At 43.8% G+C, this 17,455-nt stretch overlaps 1 protein-coding gene across 1 annotated transcript; it reads right to left on the reverse strand.

Annotated features, from left to right (window-relative positions):
- Positions 1 to 1,491: 1,491 nt before the first annotated feature.
- LYSMD3 (LysM domain containing 3) lies at positions 1,492 to 8,916 on the reverse strand. Its single transcript, XM_039545798.1, is given in 3 exon segments — positions 1,492 to 5,238; positions 5,241 to 5,790; positions 8,388 to 8,916. Coding segments are annotated over 3 exon segments (912 nt in total). The 5' UTR covers positions 8,646 to 8,916; the 3' UTR covers positions 1,492 to 5,134.
- Between the last annotated feature and the right edge of the window lie 8,539 nt (positions 8,917 to 17,455).

A 17,455-nucleotide genomic window follows, 5' to 3' on the forward strand; every position in this document is an offset into this window, starting at 1 on the left:
AGGAATGGGGTCATCAGTAGAGGTCACTGATGTACTCTACAACACCATTGTCTCCTGCACATCACCATGAAGATAGAAGTTATTTCCTAACAATTCCAGACTCTGCCAGCAACCAGGAATCACACCAGTGTCAACCAACAAGAAGACACACAGGAAATAGTACTTTAAACTGCATTTATAAAAGTGTGTTTTCAGAATGTGGAGAAAGAAGAGGTGTAATGTTACAGGCAAATATCTCACATACATACACTGCTCAGGTCCCAGTGACTTAGAGAAAACAATATAATTGTGCTGATCAAGGATGTTTTGTTAGCCAATTTAAGTATAAGGATACCTTTCCTTCCATTTTTTTCTGTAGTCAAGCCTTGAACCCAAAGCTGCCTTTCAGTGACCAGTCTCAAGGCACCAATAACTTAGTGGTAGCTTTTTGCTATCTGTGCATTGTACCACATGTACTCAGATGATCCTGGAGCCATTTATGGCATTCCCTTTAGACAGGCCTCCTTCCATTCCATCCCTGCACAACTGGTGTGGAGGGGGGGAGATGTTGCAAACTCCCTCCCCCAATGTGGAGAAATGTGGCTATTATGGCTATAGCAGCTACCATGGCTGGTGGTGAATACAGACAACGATGCAGCACACCACTTCAAGCATGCCCATACCTTAGCACAGCCCTTTAAGAATAAAGTTTGGTAAAATTATATTGTTTACTCTGTTGAACAGGGTCTGATACAAGAATTGAACTTAGCAGCATACCTGTGAATGTCTACCTCTTAAAGGGAAAGATGAAGATGAGAGCATTAAACTATACTGTTCAGGGTCTGCATGAAACCTAGAACTACTTTTCAGATAGCATTCCAAAATTGGCACAGTCCCTTTAACTATTTAGAATGATTAATATTCCCTAATGTTAGCAGAGTGAACAAACATTGTTTACTTGGGTTTAAGAAAACTTCTGACTCTGGATAACAATTGTACGAAGTTAAATAGGATTTCAGCTGCAAATTCCTAGGACAGTGGCAGGTGAAAGTAGCATAGTATACCACTGGAAAGGTAGTTTTGCCAGCCTGTGAAAGTGTTGGCATCTGAAAATTAGCTTCATTAATAACTGGGGTTACTTTTCTTGGGCCTGTTTTTTAAAACTGCCTCACTCACCTCATGGTTTTTAGGTAGGTCAAAGGCAGTCATTTATCTGAAATTGAGAGTCTACTCATACAATAGAGGGTGAATAACCATACTGTAATGTCATACCAATAGATGTGAATATTGGACTGAGATCTACACAACATATAAACAGAGATATTAACCAACCTAAGGAGTTTAGTTTGAGGTTGTATATAGGCTAACCAATATCAGCTTGAGAGACAAGTGTGCAAGTTCCTCAGGAAAGCAGATGCAGGGACAAGAACATGCTGTCAAGTTCACATTTCGCTGCACACAAAAATATTTTATTAGAATGCTCAGAGCTCTCCCAAAACTATGAAGCAAGTAAAAGGAACAAAAGGTTTAATAAGAGGCTTACATCTTCAGCATTGCATTATTTCACATCTAATTACATTTTGATCCTATATAAAATACTTTGTTATACAAAGACCATTTGTGGTAGTGTACTCCAAAAATATATCAGATTTAAATAAAACATTTACATATGTGCCAACAGTGCAATATGCACTTAGATTAAAAATTGACTTCCTGAGCAAATCATGTTTTGTATTTAATCTAAAGCATGATTCTTCACTTGAATGCACCATGTAATAAATTTCTTTACAATTCCAACTTCGCTGTTAAAACAGTTTTGACAGGAGTCTGGCTTTACCACTTCACTTCTAACTATTAAGTGTAAATCTGTATCACAAAGAGCAATCAGCTAGTTTACTGCTACAGGTAAATAACTGATACTGCAGTATCTGTCATCGTAGTTTTGAAAAGATAGTACAATTGCAACAGAACAAGGCTGCCCACAGAGAAGCAAACTGAAATTCATGCAAGCAACTCCCTTTAGTACTAAACAGGAGTCCTAGGTTTCCCTTGAATATATGTCAGACTCTGATCAAATTAACTTTCTGCTCTTAAAAATGTTATATAAGCTAATTGAATGTTGTTCAAAACAGTTTTTTCTTAAATATTTTTTCAAAAAATACTTTAAAAGATAAGGTTTATACCTTTGCTGCAGTACACATTTTTTTAGGAAGAACTCATTGACAATAAGTCACAAGTCTTCTCAGACCTTAAAATAAAAAACACAAATTTGACTTGTGAGAGATGTAGCTAAACAAAGGCTCTTAGTATATAATGCCACAGAGCAACATAAGTAGCAATGTCTCTTTTCTTATATTTTAACAGTATAGAACCCATTCATATCTTGAATTAGAATATGACCAAATCTGATTATAATCTATTACCAAAATATTAGCAATTTAACATTTTCTTTTGTCTGCTCATGTGTGTATGCAGTCACACTTACATTGCATACTAGTTATTTTCAGTATCTTTTGAAAATCCCAAACAAGCTAATTTCATGTTTTCAGCTTGTTAATAATTCTCTTGAGTTTTTTATTGCGATAAAAGGACCAATCTCTGATATCATAAAGCATTAACATTTTGTAATTCCAAAAGTAATCATTGCCATAGGGGCAAGAGGTTAGTTAAGGCAAGCAAAAAGAGCAAGCCTAAGTTTGCTCAGAGCACAGAATTGTATTCTATGCTTAAAGAGTTCCAGATCCTACATAGATATGATTTCTATTAAGGCACCTTCAAAGTAATGTTGAAATCCTAGATTAAAGCAATCTCAACTGTTTCTAAACTTCAACTGTTTAATGTTTTGACCTATTATGTTTGTAACAAAAGATTTTAAAACTATTTCTAAAACAAATGTTAAATAATTCCTACTTGTATAGCTAGTTTGGTCTTCTCTGGAAGAAATTTTGCATGATCAAATTCTTCTGAGCACAGCCACTTTATCAAACAATTCAGAATAGCTCCAAAATAAAAATTCACAGGATCAAAGTGTACTTCCACGTGCCATCAAACTTTAAACCACTTCAGCCTTAAAATGCAATTTTTGTATTGTCAAGTTTTACAATTTTTAACTAAAAATACAGCCAGTTAACCATGTTTGCCTCATTTAACAATAAACTGCATTTGCCCTCCTTAAAATCTGTAAGACATCAGAATTTCTAAATAAAGTGTTTGTAAGTACTCCATCTTTTAAAAGGTATGTCCATTTCTCAGAGTCACTTGTTTATACTGTACACTTGGACAAGATGCTTTTTAAATACAAAATATAACATCGAAGAGAAGTATTTTTCACTCAAGTCTCTTTTGCTGCCAAAGCCTATCCATTTACTCACATGGTGAAATAATCATGAGTGGAGGATAACAGTGAAAACTTTGCTTCAGGGGCAAATAATGAGATTTAGTGTAAGTTATAGGCACTATCTTAATTCATATTTTAATAAATCCCTATAAAGGAATACATAACTAGTTTCCCTTTCCTCTTTAAACAAAAATTAGGAAGTTCAAAACTAATTTTCCTCTTCTCTAGCTGTATATTTCTTAGGAAAAAAATAGGTGACTGCTTAAATGCAGGGACTAGCCTTCTTCAGGGGAAGAAATTTAAGAGCACAAGAGGCTGACAAGGATCATGGGGGCAGTAAGGCACTGCCAGCAGCTGCACCGTCACCGCAAGCCAAATTTCTCTTTTAGGTTCCACAGGGTTTCCCTCTGAAGTGTTGTGGGAGTGAGTTGAAAAAGAGTGGTGCTTCTGAAGCCCTCCTACATATTACCATATGCATCCACTCAGACACCTGAAAACACCAGCTGTTTCAACCGAGGAAAACTAGTTTTCTGCACTGTAAGATGTAATTAGGAGAGTGACATTTCCTTAATAATACAAAAAAGGTAAGGAGCCCTGGAAGGAAATGCTACATCCCTTGGATTGTTTTCCCATACAAGTAGTTGAACAGAAAAAGGCATGTTATTTAGCCAAATTTCTAGTTATTCAAATATAAGCAGCTAATTATTACACAGGACAAGAACTTCTGTCTCAACAACTGGATTGTGTTTAGGCATCAGAGCATAGCTCACTTATACACAAAGTGACCTCAAACAAGCTTCTGAAGTACATTTAAAAAGAGGGCTTATGAGCCTATTGACTGGATTGCAGCAGAAAATGAGAGTCTAACACTGGGCCTTACTTGTAGTAAAGTAAGTTTGATTATACTCAAAAGAGGAATTTAATAAACTGTTTGGTTGTGCACTGATTGTGAAAAGCTCACAAACTTCTATTAAATGTCTTTGCAATCTCACCACTTGATGTCTATTACATAAGGCAGTAGTTATAGTGCAAAAAGTCCAACATAAGCAGTGCTCTATCAGTCTACTAAGCTTAATTTGGTACATCTTTCTAGTTAGTCAACAGTAGTTCTCAGCCCAAAATTCATTTTCCTTTCAGAAAGTTTCACACTGATCTAAGGAAAAAAGTGGTTTGAACTTTATATATGGAAAAAGGTTTTACACACAGAATTTACACCAGCCATACACTAAATATGTATTCAGTGGTATACATTATAAAGTGGGAAGTAGTTCTCTTCAGTTGACAGCCAAACTGGGATATTAAGATAGCCTATGTATCATGTACCATTAAATATATTATAAATAAAGCATGAAACAATATTTATTTTTAAAATTAAACATGCTGAAGCAGATGCTTTCAGATAGCAAATTATAGTCAATTGTACTCATTTATCTCACGTTTGTCAGAACTGCATCTTAACAGCAATCGTTAATTAAAAAAAACAAAACAAAAACAACAGGTTATATTTAAATAGAAAAAAGTGCAAAGCCTTTCAAAAATACCTGTTTACATACACATTTATACCATGACAATCTCATATTAAACCTGGTAATGTCATCTGTCAACATGCTTGACAGTTTAAGTGACCCACAGAAGGATTATCTCCTATGTAAATATGGCAGGTTCCCATAACTATTTAAATAAAGGAAGCAAAGCATCCTTGTACTTTAATACTGCCCAAAAAGAAGGAATGTATACATCAGTAATATCTATTCTTTGCATTCCATTCCAGATGCATTTTGCATTCTATACTGTTTCTCTCTTCATGTGAAAGTTATGTTATATATGTCTATGAACAACAGTCTTCTGGGACTTTCCATTGTAATGCTGAAGCTCCTCCTCACTCTCAACATCCATGATGTTTGCTGGATTTATTCCATTTGTTTTTGTTGTGATGGTGCTGTGACTAGTGAGTGGGCAGATTCCATTGTAGAATGGTGACTAACGTCCACTTTCACTAAAACCTCATAATATAAGAGATAAAAAACTGGAGTTATTATGCCAATCACCAACATTATCACCACTGCTGTCCACCATCCTATGCCCCAGTCTGCTCCGTAATAGGGATCTTTCCGCTTTTTGGTTTTAGCATCAGGTTCAAAGCATATCTGCTGTGCGGATAAGGCAGAAACAACTTCATTAAGATTCTCTCTTTTCGTATCATTGCACTTTACTATTTGTTCTATATCGCGATCCACTTCTTTCAAGAAGTTGCCAACAGTCTCATTACAGGAAAATGAATCAGAAGCTGGGGATGTTTCTTGGAATTCTGGGGAAAACTGAGTAGATGATAAAGGTCTTGAAACTTGCTTGCCTTTTGGAGAGCAATGCGTTTCAGTCAATACACTGAACTTCTTCACTGGAATTTTGATAGATCTCAGCGCAAAAAAATCCTGGTCAGTGATGAGATTATTAACCCTCTTGATGTCTGCAACCTGGAAATAAAAAATTAAAGCAATGTAGTTTAAACAACATGAAAGGTTTATTAAACCTGAAGAAGAGCTCTAACCTCGCTGAGTAACAGTGTACACCCCTAAAAAGGGAAATCCCACATTATAAATGGAACCCAATCGAAAATATTTTGATGCAAGACATGGAATCAAAGAGTTCCAAATACAAGCTAAATTTTTGAAACAGACAAGACCTGAAGTACAGACTGGAAGGCAGGAACTGTATTCTAATGCAAATAATCACTGACTCCCTCTGAACTTGGGGGGAAAAATGTCACTCAACCTGTGTCTCAATAACTATTTATAAAAATGGAAATAATACTCCTCCCTCCCTTTCAAAGAAATGATAACCATTAGTTTATGAAGTGTTTTGCAAACAGACATACTATTACTGTCAGATGTGGTTTGGTTATTCTAGACCAGGGGTAGGCAACCTATGGCACGCGTGCCAAAGGCAGTACGTGAGCTGATTTTCAGTGGCACTCACACTGCTCAGGTCCTGGCCACCAGTCCGGGGGGCTCTGCATTTTAATTTAATTTTAAATGAAGCTTCTTAAACATTTTAAAAACCTTATTTACTTTACATACAACAATAGTTTAGTTATATATTATAGACTTATAAAAGAGACCTTCTAAAAATGTTAAAATGTATTACTGGCACACGAAACCTTAAATTAGAATGAATAAATGAAGACTCAGCACACCACTTCTGACAGGTTGCCGACCCGTGTTCAGGAACATCTAGGTAGATAGAAGTTCTCCTACTTTACAAAATTACCCTCATTCATCTAGTATAGTTCTTCCATCTCTGCCTCTGTATTGCCAAGTGCAACAATAGGCATAACTCAGGGCATTAAGTCTTCCTATTCCCCCCTCTCCCCTTTGAGAAAGGGGAGGGTTTCCTACAGATTTAAGAGCTCCACTTATTAACTCTCACAAAAAATATTCCAGTACAGGTTACATTACAAACAGCTACAAAAAATAAGCTTGTGAAGGGTAGAGACAAGAGGGAGAGGAGAGAAAATGATTAAAGAAGGGGTAGTTTAAAAAAAGAAAAAAAGATTTCAGTTAAAAAGTTAAGTATCTGAACATTTGATTTAAAGCTTTTCATCTTACAGGCTTGGTCTCTGTAGAGAGGCTCTCTTCCCTCCCCACCAATTCCCCCCACCCCCGAATAGGAGCAAAACATCTGAGAACAAGTAAATAAGGTTTCTGCTTCACTCACCAAGTTTTTTTTTAAACTGTTTTACAGTCAAAATGGCTAGAGAATTGAAAGTTTACATTTTGCATGAAAAAAGCCATACAAGAACACCTCTGAGCATTCCTTAGAAAATTGTTTTTATTGACCAAATTACGAGCTTTTGAAAGCTGCATGAGCAAATGTAGCTCAGATTTTGTACAAGTTTCTCTCTACTCTGGTCAAGAAGGCTATACTACCACACATGTACAGCTAGTTTAACTACAAAGTGAGAAGTGTACTGAAGGTTCACTTTAGCTGAGGCAAGAGCTCTGCAGAAACCCTTGGCTTGGCTCAATACTAGTAGACTATGCAAGAGTGCCAAGAAGCTAAATCCTAAAACTGGAGATGTTGCAAAGTTAGCAGCACCTTACAGCTCATGTAAGAAGAGTGTTCTCTTGGCCCTCCTAAGGTGCACAGGGAGGGAGGTAAGCTCCTAGTGATGTTATTTACATGTGCCAATACCCATTTATGGCTGGTCTTCAGAATTTCAGAGTCCTGGAGAGCAAAGTTACTTATTTTCTCTTCTCTATTTTTCTTAGAAAAAAATTAAAAGTACCATATGAAAACATTTAATGAGCACTGCTGTTCGGCATCCAAATCAAGAAATGTCTCCATACAGGTTTGCTCTATTATAAGTCTGCCCACTTGTGGCTATGCACTGTGGTAGACTTCAGATGCAGCCTCACCTTCTCTCTCAAACACACCACACTTTTTTCCAAAATACATAACATCCAGGAAATGCTTTCAAGAATATAATCTGTAAAATGTGGTATGAAGATTTGGAATGAAAACGTGACAACACACGTATTACAACATTAAATCCTTTTGTTGTGTTATGTGCTGCTGAAGAGCTGTCACATATCACCCCAGAGGGAGCTATAGTTCAAAGATGTGAAATGTCAGCATATTTTACACATAGTAAAGTTTTTAAACATTCTAGGTTCCATTTGGATGAAAGGTGCTACTATACATACATTCAAGATTATAGCTAAACCAATAGTTTAAAACACTAAAGCCTTTTTCTACACCGTAAGGCATATACTAATATTTTGTAGCATTTCTTTAATGCTCCCAGTACCTTTTCCAGGTCCGAAGAGGCTCTGTATGGCTCAAAAGCGTGTCTCTCTCACCAACAGAAGCTGCCCAATAAAGATATTACCTCGCTCACCATATCAGCCTTAACTTGGACATTTCTTGATTTCCGGGGGCTTAACTATCACGCAGCTCAGCCTTCGTGTCGTGCGGGTTCTGCCGGGAACACTCGGCGTGTCCCGCTGGGCCTGAGCGGCTCGTGGGCAAAAGTACAAACCGCGCTGGGACCCGCTCTGCACACGAGACTCACCGAGCAACAATACTGCAGCGCTATCGCGTTCAGAGTCTCGCCTGCCTGGATGTCCTTCGTTAGCAGCACAATATCGTCCAGCCGGTCCCGCGAGGTACTTCGCCGGACCTTCTCCCTCCCTCTGGGGCGCAGCTCGGACACCTCCCCGTCCTCCTCCTGCGCCTCGCTGTCCGCCTGGAGACCGTTTCCGAACGGGTACGCGCGGCTGCTGCCCGCGGCGGGCAGGGCTCCGGCTGGGGGCTGGCTCCTCCCGGCCATTCGCTCGGGACGCCTCTGAGGACAGCAGAGAAACACCTGCCGCCCGGGGCAGAGCCTTCAGCCGCGCCCAGCGCCCCTCGCCCACCTGGGGCGCTACACGGGGGGCGGGGCGGAGGCGCTGCCCCCCCCGCCGGTGCCAGGGGGCGGGGGGCTCAGGGCAGCCGTGCCGGTCCCTCTCCGCGGGCGGCAGCACTTACCTGCCGCTCCCCCAGGAACTCTTCATGGCAATGGCGCCGGGCGGCTGCCGCTCATCAGCGTCTTCCGCGCGGGGCGGCTTGTCGCGGCCGCCACGTCTGCAAAGCAGCCCCGCCCCCAGCGCTCTTAAAGGAGCCTGCGCGTCGGGCCCAGCCGCGCATGCGCATTGAGTGAGGGCCGTACACCTAGCGCAGCGCCACAGGCCCGTAACAGGCGGGACCCGGGGGCCTGCGTTCCCCTAGCCCAGCGCTGGGACAGGGCGCCTGGCAGCGGGGCCCACTGCGAGCGTCTAGAGCTCACGAGACTGGCCCCAGGATTCTGGGGGTTTGCAAGAGATACCAGTCGGGTGGGGTGATTTTGGCCCCAAAGCAGGCACGCTGTCTGGACCCGAGAGCAAAGTGCAAAGTTATGCCCACGTTAAAAAAAATGCTGCTGGATGGTGCGGAGTCTCTAGCCTCAACCCGGCCCTGAACAATTCGAGTGAGTTAACCTGGTGTCCCAGGTCTGCCCAGTGCCCCAGCCCAGCCGGGAACTGTGCAATGCCCCAGTAACGCGTTTGCCCCTCTAGTCTGCAGCTCTAGTACAGTGGTTCTCAAACTTTTGTACAGTGTACTGGTGCCCCTTTCACACAAAGCCTCTGAGTGCAACTCCACCTTATAAATTAAAAAAACCTCTTAATAGATTTAACACTGTTATAAATGCTGGAGGCAAAGCAGGGTTTGAGGTGAAGGCTGCCAGCTTGCAACCCCCCATTTTAGAACCTTGTGACCCTCCTGAGATGTCTTACTCCCCAGTTCGAGAAGCCCTGCTCTAGTGCTCCTCATCCCTTTCTGGGTCTGAATTGGGGAAGGAGGCAGATTGTGGGGCTCTTCTCCCCTTTCCCAGACCTGGGATTGCAGGGGTGAAGATGGAGGGCATCAAGATGACCAACTAGTTTATTATGGTGAGAAAAATGGAATAAAGCCTCCCTGAGCTATTGGATATTTTCAGCTCCCTCTGCCTCTCTTGTGAAAATGGTGTTGGCTGCTCCCTTTGCTCTCTCCCCTACCCAAAAACTCCTCTGCAGAGAGAGAAAGCTCTGCCCAGCTCCTGCATTAGCTCTGATTGGCTGCTTTTGCACAGGAGGTAGAAAAGTGGGGAAGGGTAGACAGACCATGTTCCCAAATGACACCAAGGTAGGAGATTCTGGTCTATATCACTAAAGTGCCTTCAGCAGGGGCCAAAATTGTGTTATTCAAATCACAAGAGTTGGCAAGATTGGGGTTGGGCCAGACATTGGAGGTACATGTTAAACCAATCTAATGTTGCCAGCCACAAGTGTTCAAAAATGCTGATGAACGAATCATGAGATTTTTAAAAATAACACACTTTGGATAACAATAAAATAACTTTTGATTTGTCTTCTCATTTTGCGCCTTTAAGGTTCACATTTTCAAGCTTTTCTCTGCAGGAAAATAAGGAGGGCTAGAAATTTCCAAAGAAAAGTGAAATTCTCAAGTAGTCACATGACTTCAGGCACAGGTCTTTAAGAAAAATGTTGTTTGAGTCTCATGATACAATTGAAAGAGTTGGCAACATGTAGTCAGTGTTGAGTGCCACATAGGAGGTCAGGCCCAGCCCAGCAAGTGGCTTCATCATCGTTAGTCTGATGATGCACAAAACAAAAATAATGTATTGCTAGTCTTTCCTTGAACATGTTCACAAATTGGAGTTGCTTCCTTTTTGGAATTTGCCTTGCAGAATAAACTTCAATGCATAATACCAATGTGACACAACATCATGACTATTTTATAGGGTTTTTAGAGAGGGCTGAGGGTCCTAGTTAAAGGTGGGAAAAGAGGTTTTGTAGGTGACTGATTAGCAGAGTTCCTGTTAAAATGGTCATTTTCATTATTTTATTAGAATTCTAATGATATATTAGGTCATCTAGAGCCTTGTATAGGTGTCTTAATTATTTAAATATAAATAAAATACATTGCAATGTAGTACATTGTTGTGATGGGTTGAATCACGGAAACCTCTTTGGGGCTGCCAACTGATGTGCCAAGACTACTTCTGCCCCTGCTTTCCCTACCAGCTCGGGACCCCAGCATCCTGTCTTGCTGAGCCAGACATGCCCATCTGCTCCAACACAGACCCAGGGTCTGAATTACTTGCCCCAAAGCTGAAGAATTAACTGAAAGAAGCTTACAGAAGTGTTCTTGTTTTTAACACTCAGATGCTCAACTCCCAATGGGGTCTAAACCCAAATAAATCAGTTTTACTCTGTATAAAGCTTATACGGGGTAAACTCAAATTGTTCGCCCTCTATAACACTGATAGAGAGATACTACCCCCCAGGTATTAACTGGTACTCTGAGTTAATAAGTAAAAAGTGATTTTATTAAATACAGAAAGTAGGATTTAAGTGGTTTCAAGTAGTAACAGACAGAACAAAGTGAATTACCCAGTAAAAAATAAAAATAAAACACGCAAGTCTATGTCTAAGAAAACTGAATACAAATAACACCTCACCGGTTCCAGTAAGCTTCCTTTTACAGACTAGTCTCCTGCTAGTCTGGGTCCAGCAATCACACACACCCCCTGTAGTGACTGTCCTTTGTTCCAGTATCTTTCAGGTATCCTTGGGGGTAGGGAGGCTCTCTCTTTAGCCAGCTGAGGACCAAAATGGAGGGGTCTCCCACAGGCTTAAATAGACTTTTTCTTGTGGGTGGAGACCCACTCCTCTCTCCATAGGCGGCAGGTTTGTATAATTTTTGGTGGTGCCCAAAGTGGTGGTGCCCGCCCCCCAGCTCCCGCCCTGTAAGCCAATATCAAATGAAGCTACAACGCGTCGGCACCACGAGATTACAAGGGTCAATTAAAAGTGGAAAGTTAGAAGCAGCACTTGCCTGCTTCAATATACGGTATTATATTTTGTTGCACCTGTTGTGACAAAGTGGGAATGTTCTTAATGTTTTCTCTGAATCCTGTGTGGGTGCCTCAGTTTCCCCTGCAAGGTGCTAGCTGAAGGTGTTGGGGACAAAGAGATCAGGTGGCCTCCTTGTCCAGAAGAGACACAATGGCTAGAGGAGGAAGTGTCAGTTTGGAGCTGGCTGGGGAAATGGGGAGAGGCCCAGAACTTGGGTCTAGGCTCCCTACCCTCCAAGATGGACCTGACTGAGGGGTCCTGTTTTCTGTACCTACAAGCTCTGTTTTAGACTGTGATCTTGTGGTCTAATAAACCTTCTGTTTTACCGGCTGGCTGAGAGTCACGTTTGACTGCAGAGTTGGGGTGTAGGGACCTCTGGTTGCCCCAGGACCTGCCTGAGCACACTCGCTGCGGAAAGTGCACAGTGTGGAAGGGCATGCTGAATGCTCTGAGTTCAGACCCAGGAAGGTGTAAGCTTCTTGCCCTGCAGATAGTATGCTCAGAGAGAGGAGGCTCTCCCTGATTCCTGACTGGCTTTGTATGGAGTAGTTCCAAAGCATCCCAGCATCCCCTTCCACACCATGCGCTTCCCGGAAGTCCGCACAGGCATTGACACTCTCTCCTCTGGCCTTTGTCTCTTTTCCAGGCATTAGGAGGCCACTTGATCTCTTTGTTCTCCAACACCTTCAGTTGGCACCTTGCAGGAGAGCAGCCCAGGCCATCAGTTGCCCGGAGACAGGGTTTCGGCCATTCTCTGTGCAGACAGCATCACACTGGCACTCTAGGGCTCTACAACAATCACACCCCCTTATCCCACCATCTAGATCCTTGAGAAATGCATAGGGGAAACTGAGGCACCCACACAGTATTCAGAGAAAACATTAAGCACATTCCCACTTCGTAACACCTGTATACGACCAGGTACATACTTTGAAGGGTGTAAAATAATCAAGTATTGTGCTAAACACAATGATACTCCAAACTGACCACCAAATTTAAGTTGCATGTTTTTCCCCTTCGGTGAGGGTTCTGGGGTGGGGCTGGGGATGAGGTGTTCACAGTGCAGGAGCGTGCTCGGTGCTGGGGGTGCAGGCTTTGGGGTGGGGCAGGGCTGAGGATGAGGAACTTGAGGTGCAGACAGGCTGCCCCAGGGCTAGGGCCAGAGAGGACTCCCCACCACCACCACTGGCAGCAGCAAGCTCCAGGGGAGGGACCCCTCCTCTCCTCCCCTGCCCCCCATAGCACACTCACTCTGCACCACAGTCACTGCACATGCTCCTAGGGCCCCTCTCAGGTCCAGAAAGCTCACTCACCTCCCCTATGATGGGTACTGGGGGGGGGGGTTTGCCATCACAGGTGGCCTTCCATGTTGCTGCCCCTCACCATAACTTCACTGGGGATGGGGCTGCCCCTTGCCCAGCATGGGGCAGAAGTGGGGTCTGCAGGGTGCTGGCTATGGGGAGGGGGAGCAGGGTGTCACAAAATTCACCCAAGCCCCAGCTGCTCAGGTCTAGGAAGCCTCCCTCTCCCATCCCTCCTGTGGCGGGTGGGTTAGTGGGTGCTGGGGGAGAGGGCATTGCCTTCACATATGGCTTCCTTCCTCCCCTGTGCAGCCTGCTGCGCCTCACTGGGGGTAGGGGATGGGGCTTCCCCATCCCCAGCGTGGGGCAGGAGTGGGGGGGGGCTGCAGGGTGATGTCTGTGGGGGGACAGGGAGGGCAAGTTGTCACAAAATACACCCAAGCCCCAGCTGCTCAGGTAGGTCTATGAACCCCCTCCTCCATCTGCCCTGTGGTGGGTGGGTGCTGGAGGGGAGGGGCACTGCCTTCACATATGGCTTCCTGCCTCCCTGACCCCTGCTGCAGCCTGCTGCCCCTCACCATAGCTTCACTGGGGGACGGTGGTAGGGGATGGGGCTGCCCCTTCCCCAGCGTTGGGCAGGAGTAGGAGTGGGGGCGGGGGCTGCGGGGGAATCATAGGGTCAAACACTCACGGAAGCCCCAGCAGCTGCTAAGGGGCACATTTTTCGTTAGTCTTTGGGTGGTGGGGCTACAAGGAAGGTCAGGACAGGGAATTCCACCATTTCTTTTATCTAGAGGTGCACCATCAGGGTGAAAGAGAACTGCCGAAGCAGCACTTTCCCTCGGAAAAAAAAAAGTATTGGAGTTTGCTTTGACCCTACTACACCCCTGTCTGTAACCATTTGTAACTAGTGACATTTTCCCATCAATATACAAAAGGGTATATTCCCAACTTCATGAGCAGGATGGTAGCTGCACAGCTACTATGAATGCTAATGGGAAAACAGCCTTTCTACATCCCTCTGTAAGTTACTTTGCATATTGTAATAGCGCATACTCAATGAGCAACAAGGTCAGTGTTAATTACTACATGGCATTCCAAGTGCAACTGCAGCAGGCTCTCCACTCCCTTTCCTTTGGACATGTTGTGTTCAATGTTGCTTTAACAGACAAGAAGCTAGGAAATACAGTCCCACTGGGAACAAAAGTATTTTAATAAAGGAGTCAAGAAGGAAAGGAGGTAAGGACTTGAGATGGGGGAAAGCTGATACCTTTCCTGAGTCATCTTCAGTAAATAATCACATTTAGTCTTTCTGACATATATGCATGTTACTTTCCCTTACTATCTTGTAAATTATTAGCATTTTATAGTTAAAGACATAGGCCAAGATTTCAAATTTTGTATTTAAAGTTAGGCATCTAAATACATATTATAATCCCCTGAGTGAAAAGGGATGTTAGAATATGGGTAATTAAGAGATTCACTCAGCTATGTACACCCAGAGGCCATCTTACAGTGGTGCATCTCCCTCCGCTCCACATTTGGGATTACCATTTAAGGGAGTTAGAGGCGGCAGATGCAACAATGTGAAGTCCCTGATAGGATAGCTCCAGTGGAACTAAGCTGTCCAGCCAATGTCTGCTTACAGGACTTAAAGGGAGGAAGGCTGCAAAAACGTAATACAGCTTGAGTCTGTAATACATTCCTGGGGGAATCAGCATGGGGTCACTGTGGGATAAGGCAAGTCTTTCCTCCGCTTTCCATTTCTTCCTTGGCTTGCTCAGCACGTGCTCTCCCACCAGATCCCCAGACCTAAAGAGAGCCTTAGGCAGGATCTCAGGGGAGTGGGAAACACTGTCATACAGTTAGCTATCTCCCCCATTTTCTTCATGGGAAGTGAATATTTTTATACAGAAGTGAATGATTAGGTCCCAAGATGTTACAGAGCTACTTAGGCTCCCCCTGCTGGCAGACCACCAGATTGCTGTGAGGGGATTCAATATCCCTATGTTAGCATCTGTAATAGGACAGCCTGCCCTGTTACACCTAAGGAGAGGTGGGTGGGCACAAGCCCACCTGCATCTGAAGGCCCCTCCCCAGCCTAAGGGGAGGAGCTACTGGACCCAGGGTTCAAATAATTACAGGGGCCAACTAATGAATAACAGGGTCAGGAGTGAGGGTCACAGGTACAAAATCAGGGCAGAGAACCTCAGACAGTGCCCACTCCTCTTCAAAGGTATCTAGGGAGCCAGCAGACATCACTCAGAGGAACTTTGCTTGGATGCGTGAGACCAGGGAGGAACAGAAATAGATCCCACAGTCTCAGAGCACCTGCCCTGTTACAGGACCAGGAGATCTTGGGTTAGTCTGCCCTATTCAATTAGCACCACCTGTGTATAATTAGCTGCATCCCAGCTTGAGGGGTGGGGAGTGGCCCTAATGAGGGCAAGTGTGAGCCTGATGAACACCTGGGCCTCATTAAAAGGATTGAGTCTGAGAGAAGGGAAGAGGAACTATAGTAAGCTGGTTAGGTGCTATGGGAGGCTCCTGAGATACTATTTGCAAGAAACAGGGAGGTCCCTGGAAGAATCTTCTGGAGTCTCCTGGGAAGGGAGGTATAGTGAGACCTTGCTAATAAAGGGTCATCAGGGAGAAAGCACTAGGAGGCAGTGCTCAGTTAGAAGAGCAAAGACCTATGTGGCAACCAGGAGTAGCAGCGGCAAAGAGCAGGGAACTTCAGTGAGTTGTAGACTGTGAGAGGGGCGCTAAGGAAAGTAGCCTGGAAGTCAGTGATCTGTAAGAGAGCAGGGAAGGACATAAAGATAGCCTAGAAGGGGCTGAGAACCAATCCCAGAAGACAAGCTGATGTAGCCGACAAGGGGCATAATAACTGTTTAGATGTTTTCTTTGGACTTTTGTTGCACTGAAAGGGGAACTAAATTTGGAAGGCGACCTGACTGGGGCATGGAAGCTGCTGTAAAATCAGCATGGCAAATAGCAGTCCTGATTATAAGAGCGCCTGCAACATCATGTCCTGGCTTGAGGGGTTCTGTAATGGTGAGTTCTGCCCCATTTCAGGGTGTGACGCTCTGTATCTTGGGGGAACACTCTGCGCTCCCATGTTCATCCTTATAATATGATTGTGTGGTATCCAATGCAAAGTTTGTCATGTTGGGTGTCTTTGTGAGACTCATGATGCACTTAATATTGTTATAGTAATGTTATAGGTTGTAATTTCATGTATATAGTTACGAGGCTGAAAATGTGTCCTCATGGCTTAAAACAGGCCCAGGCAAAACTCTCCAGTAGCAGAGGGGCAGTTCACACCTCATCAGGGCATGTATGGGACAAACCCAGCCCAGCCTCACAGGAACAAAGGACACTGGCCTAGGCAGCAGCAAAGGATCTGTTGGATTCTCGAGTGAGTCACCCCCCCCTTCCCTTGGTCAGTTTGGAATTACGATGAAGTAATGCTTACCTGACTCTGAAGATGGGGGCGCAAAGCCAAGAGGGAAGAAAACATGATAAAAGGGAGAGACACTTGCTATGCTCACTCTCTCTCCCATCTCTATTTACAGACACCACAACCAAGCGACTGAAGCCAGCCTGTGATGAGAAGCATCTAAGTTTGTAAGGGCATTGAAAGTGTTAAAATCAGCTTAGAATGTGTTTTGCTTTTATTTCATTTGACCAAATCTGACTTCTTGTGCTTTGGCTTATAATCACTTAATATCTATCTTTTGTAGTTAATAAATTTGTTTATCCTACCTGAAGCAGTGCATTTTATTTGAAGTGTGTCAGAGACTCCCCTTGGGATAACGAGCCTGGTACATATCAATTTCTTTATTAAATTGCTGAACTCATATAAGCTTGCAGCATCCAGTGGGCATAACTAGACACTGCAAGATGGAAGTTCCTAGGGTTGTGTCTGGGACTGGAGATATTGGCTAGTGTCATTCAGTTGTACAATCCAAGCAGCGGCTGGCCAAAAGTGCTCACTCACATAGCTAGGAGCAGCTTTTATGCTAGATGCTATGTGTAAACAGCTTGAGAACGGGGGTTCTCACAGTGGAGCAGGGTAAGGCTGGCTCCCAGAGTCGAGCACTGGAGTGACCTAGCAGATCACCGGTCCAGATAAGACTAGGAGAATGTCACACAGGGTCGCTAGGCACAGTTTTGGGGGTGCAGATTCTCTAGCACCCTTTTGTGAGCGCTTAGACCGGGGTGAGCAATAATTTTTAGCGGGGTGGGGGCACTACATGAATTTTGGTAAGTGATCACAGACTGCACATTTCTACTATATTAATGGATGGGGTGCGGGGTTGGAAGGGAGTTTGGTACAGGCAGAGGCTCCAGGCTGGGGCAGAGGATTGGGGTGCAGGGTCTGGGAGGGAGTTTGGGTG

The sequence above is a fragment of the Mauremys reevesii genome, linkage group 6 (genome assembly GCF_016161935.1).
Source record: "Mauremys reevesii isolate NIE-2019 linkage group 6, ASM1616193v1, whole genome shotgun sequence".
Taxonomy (NCBI): Eukaryota; Metazoa; Chordata; order Testudines; family Geoemydidae; genus Mauremys; species Mauremys reevesii.